The sequence below is a fragment of the Nesoenas mayeri genome, assembly GCF_963082525.1.
Source record: "Nesoenas mayeri genome assembly, chromosome: 10".
In the NCBI taxonomy this organism is placed as follows: domain Eukaryota; kingdom Metazoa; phylum Chordata; class Aves; order Columbiformes; family Columbidae; genus Nesoenas; species Nesoenas mayeri.
In genome coordinates, this window is record NC_137560.1 from 24,174,067 (window position 1) to 24,188,799 (window position 14,733).

Below are 14,733 nucleotides of genomic sequence, written 5' to 3' on the forward strand. Positions count from 1 at the left end.
CCGCGCTCCGCCGGCACCGGGCCGGTGTCCCCGCACGGCCCCACCGCGGCCGCGCCTTGCGGGCAGGGCACGGGGCGCCGGCCGTGCCGCAGCTCTCCCGGGGGCTCACTCCCGCCCGGGGCTCCAGGGCAGCGCCCCGGCCCTGCGCCGGCTGCGGCCCCTACGCTGCGCCGCGCGCCGGGCCGCCCTCGCGGGGCAGGGGAGCCGCCATCGCGCCGCCGGTGGGGCGGCCCCAGCCTTGCGTAGCGCGGAGAGGCACCGCCGGGCCCGGGGAAACCCCTTCCCGCCGGCCGGAGGGCTCCGCGCTGGGCGGTGCGGCCGGCAGGGGCGCCCGCTCCGGTCCCGGGCGGTGCCGCCGCCTCTAGGGGCGCCCGGCGCCCCGGCCCCGCGCCCGCCGCCATCTTCCCGCGCAGCGCCGCCGCCATGGCCAGCGGCTCGTACCACATCTCCAGCCTGCTGGAGAAGATGACCTCCACCGACAAGGACTTCAGGTGCGGCCGGGACGGGCCGGGCCGGGCCGGGCCGGGCGGCGGGGGGACAGTGGCCGTGCTCCCGGGCCGAGGGGCGCGCAGGGAGCAGCGGCGATCCCCGCGGGCGCTGCAGCGTGCGAGCGAACGGGCGTCGGAGCGCCAGGCGGAGTACAGCTCCCGCGAGCACGGCTTCACATTCCTGTTTGCTTTGCCAACAAAGAGCATCGTAGCAAAACCGCTGAAATACTTTGTAGGTTGTTTTTCCGCTCAAGGTTAGACTGTCAGCGCACTGAAGAGCTGAGCCCTGTCACCCGGTGCTGGACGCTGCGGGGACTGGCTGTGCTCGAATTGCTTTAGTTTATAGTATGAAGGTGATGTTTGTGCCAGACTTGATCTTTCGAGCTCTTTTAGAAGAGAGGGATCAGTAATATCCTAAAAGAAGGTTGATTTTTGCAGAGGCTGCTGATGGTTTTTTGCTGTTAAAATCAGTACTTTTCAAAGAAGTCAGTGCTGCAGTAGTTGCACAGACAGTTCAGACAATCTGAAGTTAATACTCCGAATGAGACGTGCCCAGCATCGGGCGTGTGGCAGCTGTGGAGACGTCCCTGGGCCGTTTCCTCCCAGCACACGGTCAGACCTGACCCGTTGTCCTGAGTTTCACGGCCAGTTACAGGACCAGGTTTCACGTGCTGCCCCGGGACGGGTCCGTGCGCCGGGTCCCGCGGCCCCGGGCGGGACAGCAGCGGGTGCAGAGCTGGCCGTGCCGCCGCGGGACTGCGCAGCCCGTGGCCATAATTGGTCATCCGTGTCCTGGCAGACACTGAGCTGCAAGTGCAGCTTCATAGCTCTCGCAGAACCAAAAGCAGGTTGCACGTTGTTCGCACCGCGGGGCAGAGTGGCTCTGGTTCTGGATTTCGGGCTGGCTCTGGCGCCGCAGCGGTCCCTGCGTCCAGAGGGAGCGGCTCGCAGGCTGGAGACGCAGCCGTTCCCTGGTGCTCTGACATGCTGGATGAGTTACATCAGAGCCTAATTTAAAGTGAGGGGGCACTTGGGACACGAGAGGGACGAGCTTCTCTGTGGTTCCTTTTAGGCGCCCGTTCCTGTGCAGGGGCAAACATTGGAAGGGAACTAACATACCATAACCATACTTAAATTTCTCTGAACATCAGGCCTTCAAAATTTGCAGAGAGGGTTAAACAAGGAAAGAGGCTGAGTGTGCAGATGACACAAGCGTTTGGATTATTAAAGGCTCCCAGGACCTGAAGGATATAACAGCAATCTAAATAGAGCCTAGAGAACGTCTAAGGAATAGTTTGCATGGACTCATGACTTTATTTTCAATTTTTGAGCTTGATAACTTCTGCATGTGTGGGTCCATAGTGCCAGTGCTGCAGAAGCCAGACGGAGCAGCGCCCGGCACGTTCCCAGACCCAGACTGCTTTTCCTGGGCCTGGCGGGTGGTGGAAACACCACCATGACTTTTTCTAGCAGAATTAGCTGTCTTGATTTAGTCACCGAGAAAAAAACCCAGGAGCTGCGTGCCCATGTTAGAGTTGTAGTTACCTCATCCCTGCTAGGAATTTTAAGGAGAAGAGAGAACCTATATTCTCATTTTCCCAGACTCCTTAGCTTAAGCCTTTTCACCAGCTCCCTCTGCCTGAGGTTCCCACTTGTAAGTGGGATTATTGTTCACAACAGTGTAAAGGGTTTAAGTTACTCTTTGAAAATGTGTTTTCATACAAGCACAGATTGTCAAATTGCGTTGTCTAAGGTGCTGCGAAGGAAATGCATTTGTGTCTGTAGATCAGCCAACCCGCCTGTGCTGTCTGTCCTTTCAGGTTTATGGCCACCAACGACCTGATGGTGGAACTGCAGAAAGATTCGATCAAACTGGACGAAGACAGCGAGAAAAAGGTTGTGAAAATGCTTTTGAAATTGCTGGAGGACAAAAACGGGGAGGTCCAGAACCTGGCTGTCAAGTGGTAAGAGCCTCGGCGGGAGCTGCGGCGTTCCCGGGCAGGGGTGCGGGTGCCGCCGGCACGGAGGGGCGCTGGGGCCCGCGGCAGGGGCGCGCACACCCTGCTTTGCCTCCCGCGCCGCGCGGCAGCGCCCGGGCTGACGTTCTGAGCCGTGAGCACACAGGTACTTCGTAGAAGCAGCAGGTGATTTTGGAAATAGTTCAGTGTTTGTGGTGTGAATCTTGCCACATAAAAAGTAGCATGCCTGAGGTTTTATTACTTCAGAGAGAAGCCCAGTTTAAAATTTTGGTCATCGAGGTCCTCTCCTTTCTCGGGCTTTGAAATCTAGCGCTGCATTTCCCAGTGGTCCTGCCTTTGCTGGACATGGTACTGAGCATGTATAGCCCTTCCAGAATGGCAGTTGAATTTCAGGCCCAACTCCTGCTCTTCCAGGGCATTTTCGTTAAAGTTTACGATGCACTTGTTGGTTTTCCCTGCTTTGACTCCGGCTGTAGCCTGTGCTGTTGCTTTGCCTTTGACCTTGTCGATGTTTTTTACATCCAAATGGAAAAGGCAGCAGGTTCCTTTATTACGGCATCACCTGATGGAGGATCCTGCTGCTGCCCTGCTCTTTCCTGCCTCGTTCCCCCAGCGCGGCTGAATGGCAGCGTTCATTCTAGAAATGAAATTGAGTGGGTCAGTTCCACGCAGGGTTCCAGAAGGGTGGGCCATTTGAAGATAACTTTGGGTTCCTGTCATTTTTCCTGCAGAAAAGTTTTTCTAATAAAGTGCAGGGAAGGGGCGACGTCTTCCCTGTGTTGTAATTCCGAGCGCCGGCTCAGGCAGAGGTTCTCACACACACGACGGAGGGCAATAGGTAGCTAATGTGTGAAAATCCATTTGGCGTTTCCTCCTGGAAGGCAGGTTTGATGGTACCTGCCTGTAGATTTTACCCTTGCTCTGTGTAATGTCTGTAGTAGCTGATGTGAAATGTCCTCCTACAAATCTGACGTAAAACTGACTGAAGTCTGACGTAGAGTAAGCTGAGGCAGAGGCGCAGGGTATGGAAACCAGGGGCCGCAATGTGCTGCGGGATATCGGTGCTCCATGTGTTTTGGTGATGTTTGCACTCGGGGCTGAGCTGCCTTTGAGGAGCAGTGAGCTCAGCACCCCTCTTGGCGGCAGAAAGCGTCTCCTTCCTCTGGTTCTCACTGCGTTCTCCCGCACAGCCTGGGCCCGCTGGTTGGCAAAGTGAAGGAGTACCAGGTGGAAACTATCGTGGATACGCTGTGCACAAACATGTTATCTGACAAGGAACAGCTGCGGGATATCTCCAGCATCGGACTGAAAACAGTCATCGCCGAGCTGCCACCAGCGTCTACAGGTACAGAGTCTGTCCCTGGTTGTCACACTGGGGCAATCGGGAGTCACAGCCCCGCTGCTCCGTGCGTGTCCACCTCTCAGACAAAAGCTGTTCTGGTTAGGCGTCCCAGTGGTGGTTTCTTCTCTTCTACCGTAGGAGGGATTAAATGGTTCTTAGCAGTAAAAAGCCATATTTTTAACTGACAGTGGGGAAAAATCTCTCTCTTGCAGGTGCCACTATGACAGCGAATGTGTGCAAAAAGATCACAGCCCAGCTGACAGGAGCCATTGGCAAGCAGGAGGATGTGTCTGTGCAGCTGGAGGCCCTGGACATCCTGTCAGATATGCTGAGCAGGTAGCAGGGGATCTCGAGGCAGCGGCGTGTGGCGGGGCTGCATCTGTCTGTTTGCTGTTGATTTCTCTATTTCGCTAATCCTACTACAAGGACTTAAACCCGAAGGATCTGGGTTGGCTGCCCCGGGGAGTATCTCAGCAGGGATGAGAGGTGACGCGCTGAGCCCTCGGTGCTGGGGAACCGCAGGATGCTGGTGGTGCATCCCACGGAGGCTCCGTTCACACGGGTGCAGGGAGGGAGAGGGCAAAGCAGGGAAGTTTATTTTAGCCCCGCGATCTGGTCACACATGCATTTTTTCTCCTGCTGCCTTTTTCTCACGTTACATAAGTGGGAGTGACAGTGTCATATGTCAGCTGTGTGCAGGAAGTTATTGGCAGACCCAGGCCGTCCAGAAGGGCACTGTCAAAACCAGGCTCCTCACGATGGAGACAAATAGCTCTCCCCGTGTCAGTGAGCGAGTTCGTGTTCAGACCCAGGTGCCAAAGCCACCCTTTTCCTCTCTCTCCCCACAACATGCACAACGTCTTCAGAGCTGAAGGATTTTTACATTTTTTGCTGGCAAGAGAGATTCTTCTGTGAGGCTTTGACTTTCACCTTCTGTCTTGTGCTGTTGATTGCAGACTAGGGGGAACACTCTACTCTTTCCATTCCTCCATTCTGAACTGCCTCCTTCCCCAGCTGACAAGCCCCAGGCTGGCAGTACGTAAAAGGGCCATCATTGCCTTGGGTCACCTTGTCTTGACCTGCAGTGGAAACATCTTCTCAGAGCTCATGGAGCATCTGCTTGCTGAGCTGAAGAGGAATGAGTCCACCTCTACTACCAGGACGTACATTCAGTGTGTCGCTGGCATCAGTAGGCAGGCTGGACACCGCATAGGTAGGACGAGTAGCTTGAATGGCGCTGGGAAACGTGCATGCGTTTGAGAGCAGCTCCTTGAGCGGTGACAGCAGTGTGCCCACCCTGGTCCCGACGCACCAGCGGCTTGTGCTTTGCGGTTCGCTCCGTGCGCCTGAGCTGGCTCTGACCTCCGCGGGGACACTCTGGCTGCGCTTCTGTAGGGATTTCATCTCAAAGTCTTGCAGCACTTCCCTGGTCTGAATTAACACCCCTGGGAATTAGGTCAGCGGATTCACCCCATTTTAAATGAGAGGAGGAATAAAGGGCAGCGTTCACCCAGAGGTGCTGGACACTGAACAGGCTCCAGGGAAGTGTCACGGCCCCAGCCTGACAGTGTTCAACAAGAGACTTGGACAGCATCCTCAGACACACGGGGTGACCTGTGGGTGTCCTGTGCAGGGACAGGAGCTGGAACCGATGATCCTGTGGGTCCTTCCAGCTCAGGACATTCTGTGGTTCTATATTGTGTTCCTGTGTGAAAGATCTGCCAGAGCTGAGATGAGGTCCTAGGAGATTTCTAACCACAGCTCTCTGTGACGGAGGTGCCAGCGAGGCTGAGGACAGGGAGCAGGGCCCGTGTGCCCAGAGCCCGGCCAGGCCGCGGGCCCGGGAGGAGCGCTGTGCCGGGCACAGAGCCCGTGGGCCCGGGAGGAGCGCTGTGCCGGGCACAGAGCCCGTGGGCCCGGGAGGAGCGCTGTGCCGGGCACGGAACCCGTGGGCCCGGGAGGAGCGCTGTGCCGGGCACAGAGCCCGTGGGCCTGGGAGGAGCGCTGTGCCGGGCACGCCGGGGCGGCGCCCGTGCGGAGCTGCGGCTGCTGCGCTGAGCGGCGGCTGGAATGGCTCTTCATGCTGCTTCCTTTGCCCTTCCCAGGAGAACATCTGGAGAAGATAATCCCTCTGGTTGTCCAGTACTGTAACGTGGAGGATGACGAGCTGCGAGAGTACTGCTTTCAGGCCTTCGAGGCTTTTGTGAGAAGGTGCGTGCCCCCGGGAACAGCCGAGCCCCGTCCTGCGCGGCGCTGTCCTCCCAGTGTAAGGATCCGTCCCTGAGCGTGCGGTGCTGAGCGCCCTCCTCTGCGCACCCTGCGGGGCAGGCAGCTCACAAGTGAGGTCCCCTCTGCACCTGCAGGGCTGGGCTGGAGTTGGGGCAGGTTTCTCTCAGCAGGTGGGAGCGTGTGTGTGTTGGTGCCGCAGGGGGGGCAGTTTTCCGCATCCCCGGGGATCCCTCAGCGGGACCTGCTCGCTGCCGCTGCCCGAGGGGCGGGAGGCAGGGCCGCGCTCCTCTCCTCTGGTCCAAGTTTGCTGCTTGTCTTGGGAAAGCCCTGCAGAGCCCCTGGGTTTCTCCCCTGCAGGGACGCTTCAGCCAGCTGCTCCAATGTGGTTTATTTACTGTTTTCCTGACACATGTTGCCCCCCAGGGGAGCGTGGTCTCACTCTGTGCACAGCAGGAAGGAGCAGCTCTGCTTTAACTCATGTCAGCAAAACGTTCATACAGTGTGTGAAACGTTTGAGGATCCTTTTGAGACGAATGATGATATTTGGATATTTAAAATTGTTTAATCTTAATTTATTATCTCTTAGGATTTTTATTTGTCGTGATAGGTGCCCAAAGGAAATGGACCATCACATCCCCAGTGTCATGGGGTTATGTTTGAAGTACATCACCTTTGACCCAAACTACAACTACGACAATGATGAGGAAGAGATGATGGAAACGGAAAACGGGGAGGATGAAGATCAAGGTGCCTGCTCATGAGGGCGACTGTGCGGGCAGAGCGCCGGGTTAACGCCTCCCCCGCCCCGTTTCTCACCCTCTGTGATGTTACTCTTCCCATCGGGTGGATGTCGAACCTTGGTCAGACAGGAGGGTCCCTTTAGCGCCTGTTGGCTATAGACAGCTTTCCAGAATGTCTTTATTTGTAGTTACGTACAGTGTGGCAGCCAAGTGCAACAGTTAGAAGAAGTTCCCTGGAAGAAAGGCATTTTTGTTTACTTTCACACTAATTGGGGTAAGATCCTGGCCGGCTTCCTGGAGAATGTTACACGCTCTGCCAGTAGCACAGTAAATTGTTACGCTGTTTGTGCCATCCAGGAATTGCTAAGACAAATATTTACATATTTCTGGATTTAAAATCTGGAAACCTCATTCTCCCTTTAAAACAAAAGCCTTGATGCCTGCGCTGAAGCAGCCAGTAAGGGTTGTAAGGTTAAGGTTTATTCTCCATCAGCTCTTACCTGGAACAGAAGAACCTGGCACAGGGCAGCGCTTGGTCACCTGGCTGGTTGTGACGTCTGCAGGGACAGGCTGTTGGGGACAGCTTCGTGTTCCCATGTGTGCGAGTTACTGGTGTCCGTTTGTCTGGTCAGCTGCAGGGGGAAGCTCAGCGGATCGAGTGGTGCTCCAGCTCTGGTTTTCTCGTGGTGGTGAGTCTTGTTTTCCCTTGTCTTCTTCCCAGAAAGCGATGACGAGTACAGCGACGACGACGACATCAGCTGGAAAGTGCGCAGGTCTGCGGCGAAGTGCCTGGAGGCCATCGTCAGCAGCAGGCACGACCTCCTGCAGGACTTCTACAAGACTCTGTCCCCAGTCTTGATAAGCAGATTCAAAGAGAGGGAGGAGAACGTCAAAGCTGACATCTTCAGCGCTTACATCTCCCTGCTGAAGCAAACGCTGCCCATCCAGAGCTGGCTCCACGCTTCGGATGCCGCCGGCAAAGATGACGTTCCCCTGACGATGCTTCAGAACCAGGTGCGTGAGGAGGTGGTGGCTGCTGAAATCAGAGTGACCGAGTGCCGTCTGTGCCGCGCCGCCCATGGATGTGCCTGCTGGTTACACTCGGGACCTCGTCTGAGCATCCAGCTCAGTTCGTTGTGGGACAACAGGCGGTGGCGTCCCGGGCAGCTTGTGTTTGCGCACAGTCTGCTCGTCGCTGCTGGTCACACAAGTGATAGTGGAAGCAGTTTTTCTGACGCGCTGCTTTACTTCAGCAGTGTGCTGGAGGAGGTGCGGTCAGGATGGTCGAGCCACGCAGGCTGGTCAGGGCCTGGCTGGCCCGGTGTCCTGGTGCTGGGGCCCACACGTGCCATTTTAGAAGACAAGAGAGACATTGGCAATGACTGTGTTGTTATAGAGTAGCATGGCTGTGAAAGCAGCTTTTTGTGGCCGATGCTGCTTCTGACTGGTGAGCCCGTGAAGCAGGAGGGTTGACATTCCTGCCAAAATATAATTACATCACTGATAAATCATCTTCCCCTCCAGCTTTTCTGGTCATGTAACTTTTCTTCCTGTGCACTGTCTTGTAACCTGTACCGAGTCCATTCTCTGGTGGACAGGGGCACTGCTTCTTGCTGTCCCCACCACGTCCCTTGCTGTCCCCATGGGGTCCCTTGCTGTCCCCGCCGGGTGCCTGGCTGTGCTGTGGGCGCGTCCGGCTCAGCCGCTCTGGTGGCACCGCTCTGGTGGCACCGCGCCGTGCGCCGCCAGCTGGGGCGACTGACGCGTTCCTGGTTTTCTTTTCCAAACTGCAGGTCCCCAGCATCATCAAGGCCTTGCACAAGCAGCTGAAGGACAAGAGCGTGAAATCCCGGCAGGGCTGTTTCAGCCTCCTGACCGAGCTGGCCAACGTCCTTCCCGGCTGCCTGGCCGCGCATGTCCCTGCGCTGGTCCCCGGTAAAGCTCCGCGCGCAGGGTGGCTCGGCCGTTCCCGCAGGGCGCTCCTGGCCTGCGTGCCCCGGTTCCATTGCTGTGTGTCACTCCTGCTCAGTGTCAGGATGTGCTCGTCACGTTCAGCTCCATGGGGACGTGGGAGCAGCCCCCCGTGGTCCCGCGGCCAGGCTGAGCGTGTCCGTGTGTCCCACCAGCCCCTCACCTCAGGAGAGCCTGCTCAGCCCCCTGGGAACGGGCTGGGAACCACCTGGAAACCGGGCGCCTGAGACACAAGTGACATTTGCTGTTGCAAAATTTAGTGGCATTTCATTGACTGTTTATTTAATTTGTGCGGCCACGCTTTTCCCTGAGCTTCCTGCCTGTAGGTTCACGAAGAATCCCGCTCTGGAGAAACACTCGTGGTGCTGAGCTCCTGCCTTTGCTCTTGGTGTGACTCTATGGGAGATATAAAAGAAGTCTCCCGTGGTTGTGCCCAGGCCTGATCCGTGCACCTCCCTCTTATGAATTAATAGTTTGGGAAAAACCATTCAAACCAAGAGTCCGGCACATCTTCAGGGGTGGCAGGCGGCTCCGATCTGAATGGTTCTTGTTAAGTCTCCTGGGAAGCGTGAATATAGCCACAGAAACTGGCCTTGGAAGCGCCTCCCTTTCCAAAGGCGCTCCGTCTCCAGTGGCCCACGGTTACATCCAGCAGTGCCAACAGAAGCTGTAAAACACATAAACATCACAGCCCTGGCTGCTTTTTGTTCTGGTTTTAAAGACCCCCCAGAAGCGTGCAGGAAACCTCCCGAGCGCGCGTTGCTGCTGCCTGGGTGCCCGTTGTGCAGACCGGGCTTTCCCTGCCGTGCTGTCGTGCTCGTTTGCGCTTGACACACCGTCTCTTCTCACCCCAGCCCAGGACGAACGTTCAAATTAACTTTTTAAAAGGTTTTTGTAGCCCTCCGTCCAAGGCTGGTCCGGAGAACAGTTGTGTCTGCATTGCGGCTCCCTGGAAAGCAGAGCGCAGCGCGGGGAGCAGCTCTTTAATGCCTTTCATGTCTTGGGTGGGGAGAGGAAAGAAAGAAAACAGATTCAGATTGTGTCCAGTTTTTGAGTGAGGGGGTGGGTTTGATAACAACCACCTGCTGAGATAGGACAGCGGTCATTGTTGTCTCTTCACACAGGTATTGTGTTCTCCTTGGCCGACAAATCCAGCTCCTCCAACATGAGGATTGACACACTGTCCTTCCTTCACGTCCTGCTGTGCAGCCACGAGCCGGAGGTGTTCCATCCTCACGTGAAGACGCTGCTGCCTCCCGTGGTGGCCTGTATCGCCGACCCCTTCTACAAGATCACCTCAGAAGCTCTGCTGGTCACGCAGCAGCTGGTGAAGGTGATGAGGCCCTTGGACAAGCCGTGCGCGTTCGATGCCAAGCCCTACGTGAAGGACCTTTTCCCCGGCACGCTGAAGCGACTGAAGGCCGCCGACATCGACCAGGAGGTGAAGGAGCGTGCCATCTCCTGCATGGGACAGATCATCTACAGCCTGGGAGACCACCTGAGCACCGACCTCCAGCCAACCCTGAAGATATTTCTGGAGAGGCTCAAAAACGAAATCACCAGGTTGACAACAGTCAAAGCATTAACTTTAATTGCTAGTTCTCCACTGAAAATAGATTTGAGACCCATTCTAGGGGAAGGCTTCCCCATTCTGGCTTCCTTCTTGAGAAAGAACCAACGTGCCTTGAAGCTGAGCACTCTGACCGCCCTGGACACCCTGGTGAAGAACTACAGGGACAGCCTCAAGCCACCCATGATCGAGCCTGTGCTCACGGAGCTCCCCGCGCTCATTACCGAGAATGACATGCACGTTTCCCAGGTGGCCATCACGTTCCTTACGACGTTAGCTGAGGTTTATCCATCCTGCATCTCCAAGGTCAGCGGTTCCGTCCTGGCCGAGGTCCTGCAGCTGGTGCACTCGCCGCTGCTGCAGGGCGGGGCGCTGGGCGCCATCACCGCCTTCTTCCAGGCGCTGGTGCTGACCAAGGCGGCCGGCGCGGGCCGCGCGGAGCTGATGAAGCAGCTGACTGCACCCGTTTACTGCTCCGGCGCCGCGGGGGCGACCGTGACGTTGCACAAACAGGCGTATTACTCCATCGCAAAGTGCGTGGCAGCGCTTTCCTCGGCCTGCCCCAAGGAAGCCCCTGCGACCGTGACCCAGTTTATCCAGGACGTCAAAAGCCCCAAGTCCAGCTCTGCGGTCAAGGTGCTGGCTTTCCTTTCGCTGGCAGAGATGGGCCGCACCACGAACCTCAGCGCGCAGAGAGAGCTCAAATCCGTCATCCTGGAAGCGTTCGCTTCCCCCAGCGAAGAGGTGAAATCCGCTGCGTCCTACGCGCTGGGCAACATCAGCGTGGGGAACCTGCAGGAGTATCTGCCCTTCATGCTGCGGGAGATCGGCAGCCAGCCCAAGCGGCAGTACCTGCTGCTGCACTCGCTGAAGGAAGTCATCAGCTCGTCCCCGGCCGACGGCCTCAAGCCGCACGTGGAGGACATCTGGGCGCTGCTCTTCAAGCACTGCGAGTGCGCCGAGGAGGGGACGCGCACCGTGGTGGCCGAGTGCCTGGGGAAGCTGACGCTGGTGAACCCCGCCGAGCTGCTGCCCCGGCTGCAGAAGCAGCTCTGCTCCGGTAAGGGCTGGGGAGCGCCTCGTTCTGCTGGGAGAGCTCTGTGAAGCGCTGGTGGGTTCAACAGGGAGCAAAGCGTGCGCAGGGGCCAGGAGGAGCCGGAGGGGTCTCAGCAAGGGCTCGGAGCAGCGCTGGGGTGCAGGAGCGTGTCTGCACGGGGGCTGCACGTGGGGCTGTGCAGGATTTAGACAAGGCTGTTGTTAAGACAAATCCTCTTTATCTCTCGTGTTTAACGGGACCAAGAGCAGAATGTGCATTTCACGATCACAGCAGTGATTTTGCCTTGATCTCCCACTGTTCTGACTCCCCCCTGGCAGGCTCTCCGCACGCCCGCGGCACCGTGGTCACCGCCGTCAAGTTCACGATCGCGGACCAGCCGCAGCCCATCGACGCGCTCGTGAAGGGCTGCATAGGTAGGGCAGGGGCGGCCGGGTCACTCGCAGCTCGAGGGTTCCACGCCTGTGTGACCCTCATCCAGTCCCCGTGGCTTTTACCGTGTGTCGCTGCTTTTGGCATTGAAGAGCGAGGCTGCCGCTGAGTCCTCGTTACGTGCTCTGATATGTTGCTCACGGGCATGTTCCGTTGGTGACAGGTTTTTAGGGAGCTTAAGGCCCTTCTGTGTTTGAACTTATGATTCAAGCCCCTCATGACAAGGATCTTGTGAAATATAACCCACATTTAAAGGGTCTTGTGTCCAAGGACCCACATCTCAGATCTGTTGTGTAAAACTCGGCCTTCTGTTTCACAGAAGTCTGAGCAGATGAGATCTGAGCAAGGAAAAGCAAAAGCAAAACCAGAACTGAACTTCCTTGAATACCAAAGCTAGTGATGGGACTTTAGGATGAGGCAGCTGGAGCCATGCAGTTTGTTTTTATGCCCAAATGCAGGAAAGTCATGTTTCTCCCATTTACTAAATCCCACACGGAGGGAGGGGACGCATCTCGGGTCTCTGTTGGGCTGCAGCCCTGGAGTTCCTTTACCGCAGGCGTTTCCCACCCAGGCTCCTTGCCGTGCGCTGCGATGACTGTTAAACAGTTAGAGCGCTGCAGCCGGCTGACCGGTGTGTTCTTATCCCACAGGTGACTTCTTAAAAACCCTTCAGGACCCAGACCTGAACGTTCGGCGCGTGGCTTTAGCCCTGTTCAACTCTGCTGCGCACAACAAGCCTTCTTTAATCCGAGATTTACTGGGCGCGGTTCTCCCCAGCCTGTACAACGAGACGAAGGTCAGGCGGGAGCTCATCCGGGAGGTACGTCCTTGCCGGGCTGGGGCGCAGGGGGGCGGGCAGGTTGTCACCCCGGCTGCTGCTGGTGACAGCTGCACTTTTGTCTTGTTTAAGGTAGAAATGGGGCCGTTCAAGCACACAGTGGATGACGGCCTGGACGTGAGGAAAGCTGCTTTCGAATGCATGTACACGCTGCTGGAAAGCTGCCTGGACCGACTGGACATCTACGAGTACCTGAACCACGTGGAGGACGGGCTGAAGGACCACTATGACATCCGGGTGCGTGCGGGGCCGTACCCGGGGCGGTGACAGCGGGGCGGCGCTGCGCTCCCTGGGCGCCTGGCCGTGAGATGAGCTGGTGTCACCACACACGGGCCGTCCCTGCCGCGCCGTTCCCTGACATTGTGCAGCTCTGGTTTGGCCGTAGTGGCCTTGAAAACACAATCCTGGTGGAGCTGGTTTTATAGGAAAATTACCCCCAAATAAAATACCCGTGAGTTGGCACTTGCTCAGTGGGGACAGTGACACTGTATTAAAAAAAATACAGTGTCATTGCTGATGGCCTCACAGCTTAGTAGGAAGCGCTGCCTCCTTCTCATGCCATGTTTGATCTCCTGGCGCAGATGCTGACGTTCATCATGCTGGCCCGGCTCTCCGCGCTGTCCCCCAACGCCGTGCTGCAGCGGCTCGAGCGCCTCATCGAGCCCCTCCGGGCGACCTGCTCCACCAAGGTGAGACCGGGCGCTGTGCCGCCGCGCTGGGCGCTGCCGCCAAGCCCCGGCACTGCTCCGGGCCGCCGCTCCTGCTGGTCCCGCTCCTTGTGCCGCTGCTGCCAGCTCAAAACGGCGCTTTGGGTTTGCAGGTAAAGGCGGGTTCCGTGAAGCAGGAGTTCGAGAAGCAGGACGAGCTGAAGCGATCTGCCATGAGAGCAGTGGCTGCTCTCCTCACCATCCCCGAAGTGGAGAAGAGCCGCGTGATGGCCGAGTTCTCCTCTCAGATCAGAGCCAACCCCGAAATGGCGTCACTGTTTGAGAGTATCCAGAAGGATTCTGCTTCCCTTCCCACCTCGGAGTCCATGGACATGAGCTGAGAGCTGCCGGTGACTCCACTGCCCCTGCCCCCGGTGCATTAACCCAGAGACCTGCAGAGCGCCGGAGCTCGGCTGCGGCAGCGGGAGCCGCCGCGGCAGGAGCGGCGCAGAACGGCTGTTCCAGCTGCGCTTGCACCAGAGACCCCAGCGAGTCACAAGGAGACGTGTGAGATAAGGGAAGTGTGTCCTGAGATAAGGGAAGTGTGTCCTGATGCGGGGCGGGGTGGGAAAACGGATGTTCTGATTTTTCAGCCAGTCTTTCAGGGGCGTACAAAGCAATCTGCATTGAGAGTGGTTCCATGGTAACGGAACCCACTGCCTGAAATGTTTCCTTACTGCATAGAAGGAAAAATAGTTTAAAACGTTTTTTTAAAACCACTGCACATGCACTTTCTACCCCAAATTGCCTGAAGAATATATTTATATCGTTTTACTAAGTAACATGGCTGAAAACCAGAAGTCATGTCCTTAGTGATGAGCATCGCAAGCACAGACCCCATTTCAAAACCAGACTGGAGGAGCCAAGTGGCCGGAGCCCCTGGGGGCAGCTCCTCCCGCTCCCGCCTGGGGCTCCATCCACCCAACGCCGCCCCGGCGCGGGGTCCTGGCTGCGCTGGGGCCACGGGACGCTCCCCTGACTTGCGTTTTTATGGTGGTAGCTGCAGCTGCCTCCGCCAGCCAGCTCCCGAAAGCCTGTTACTCACTGCGGTACCGTCCCAGACCTCACACAGCCCGCACAGACTCTCTGCACTTGGGAACTTTGCCTGTGGCGGCTGTTGGGTTCAAATCCCACTTTGCATAGGGGAGAAAAAGCCTTAAGAGACAGAGGGGATGTAACAGCAAGTCAGGAGCCCTAGGCCACCACGACATGCTTCTGGTAGCCATGGCGGCTTCATTTCTCTGGGTTTGACAGAGTGGTTGATGTGAAAAATATTTATATAGTGCCGTGTGGAAGAACAGCCATTCTGTTTGAGTAGTACAGCAAATAAAAACGCACTCGTGAAGGTGTGTGCGCTCATTCCCGACCGTGTCGGCTGTCCAG

The 14,733-nt window shown here is 57.1% G+C and overlaps 1 protein-coding gene across 1 annotated transcript; it reads left to right on the forward strand.

Annotated features, from left to right (window-relative positions):
* Positions 1-22: 22 nt before the first annotated feature.
* On the forward strand, positions 23-14,631 carry LOC308043931 (cullin-associated NEDD8-dissociated protein 1-like). Its single transcript, XM_080350320.1, has 15 exons — positions 23-491; positions 2,309-2,452; positions 3,658-3,812; positions 4,022-4,145; positions 4,766-5,022; positions 5,915-6,020; positions 6,646-6,785; positions 7,500-7,792; positions 8,572-8,713; positions 9,874-11,379; positions 11,694-11,789; positions 12,456-12,625; positions 12,716-12,880; positions 13,225-13,332; positions 13,464-14,631. The coding sequence occupies exons 1-15, from the start codon at positions 424-426 to the stop codon at positions 13,689-13,691; spliced, it is 3,702 nt and encodes a 1,233-aa protein (XP_080206446.1). The 5' UTR covers positions 23-423; the 3' UTR covers positions 13,692-14,631.
* The last annotated feature ends 102 nt before the right edge of the window (positions 14,632-14,733 follow it).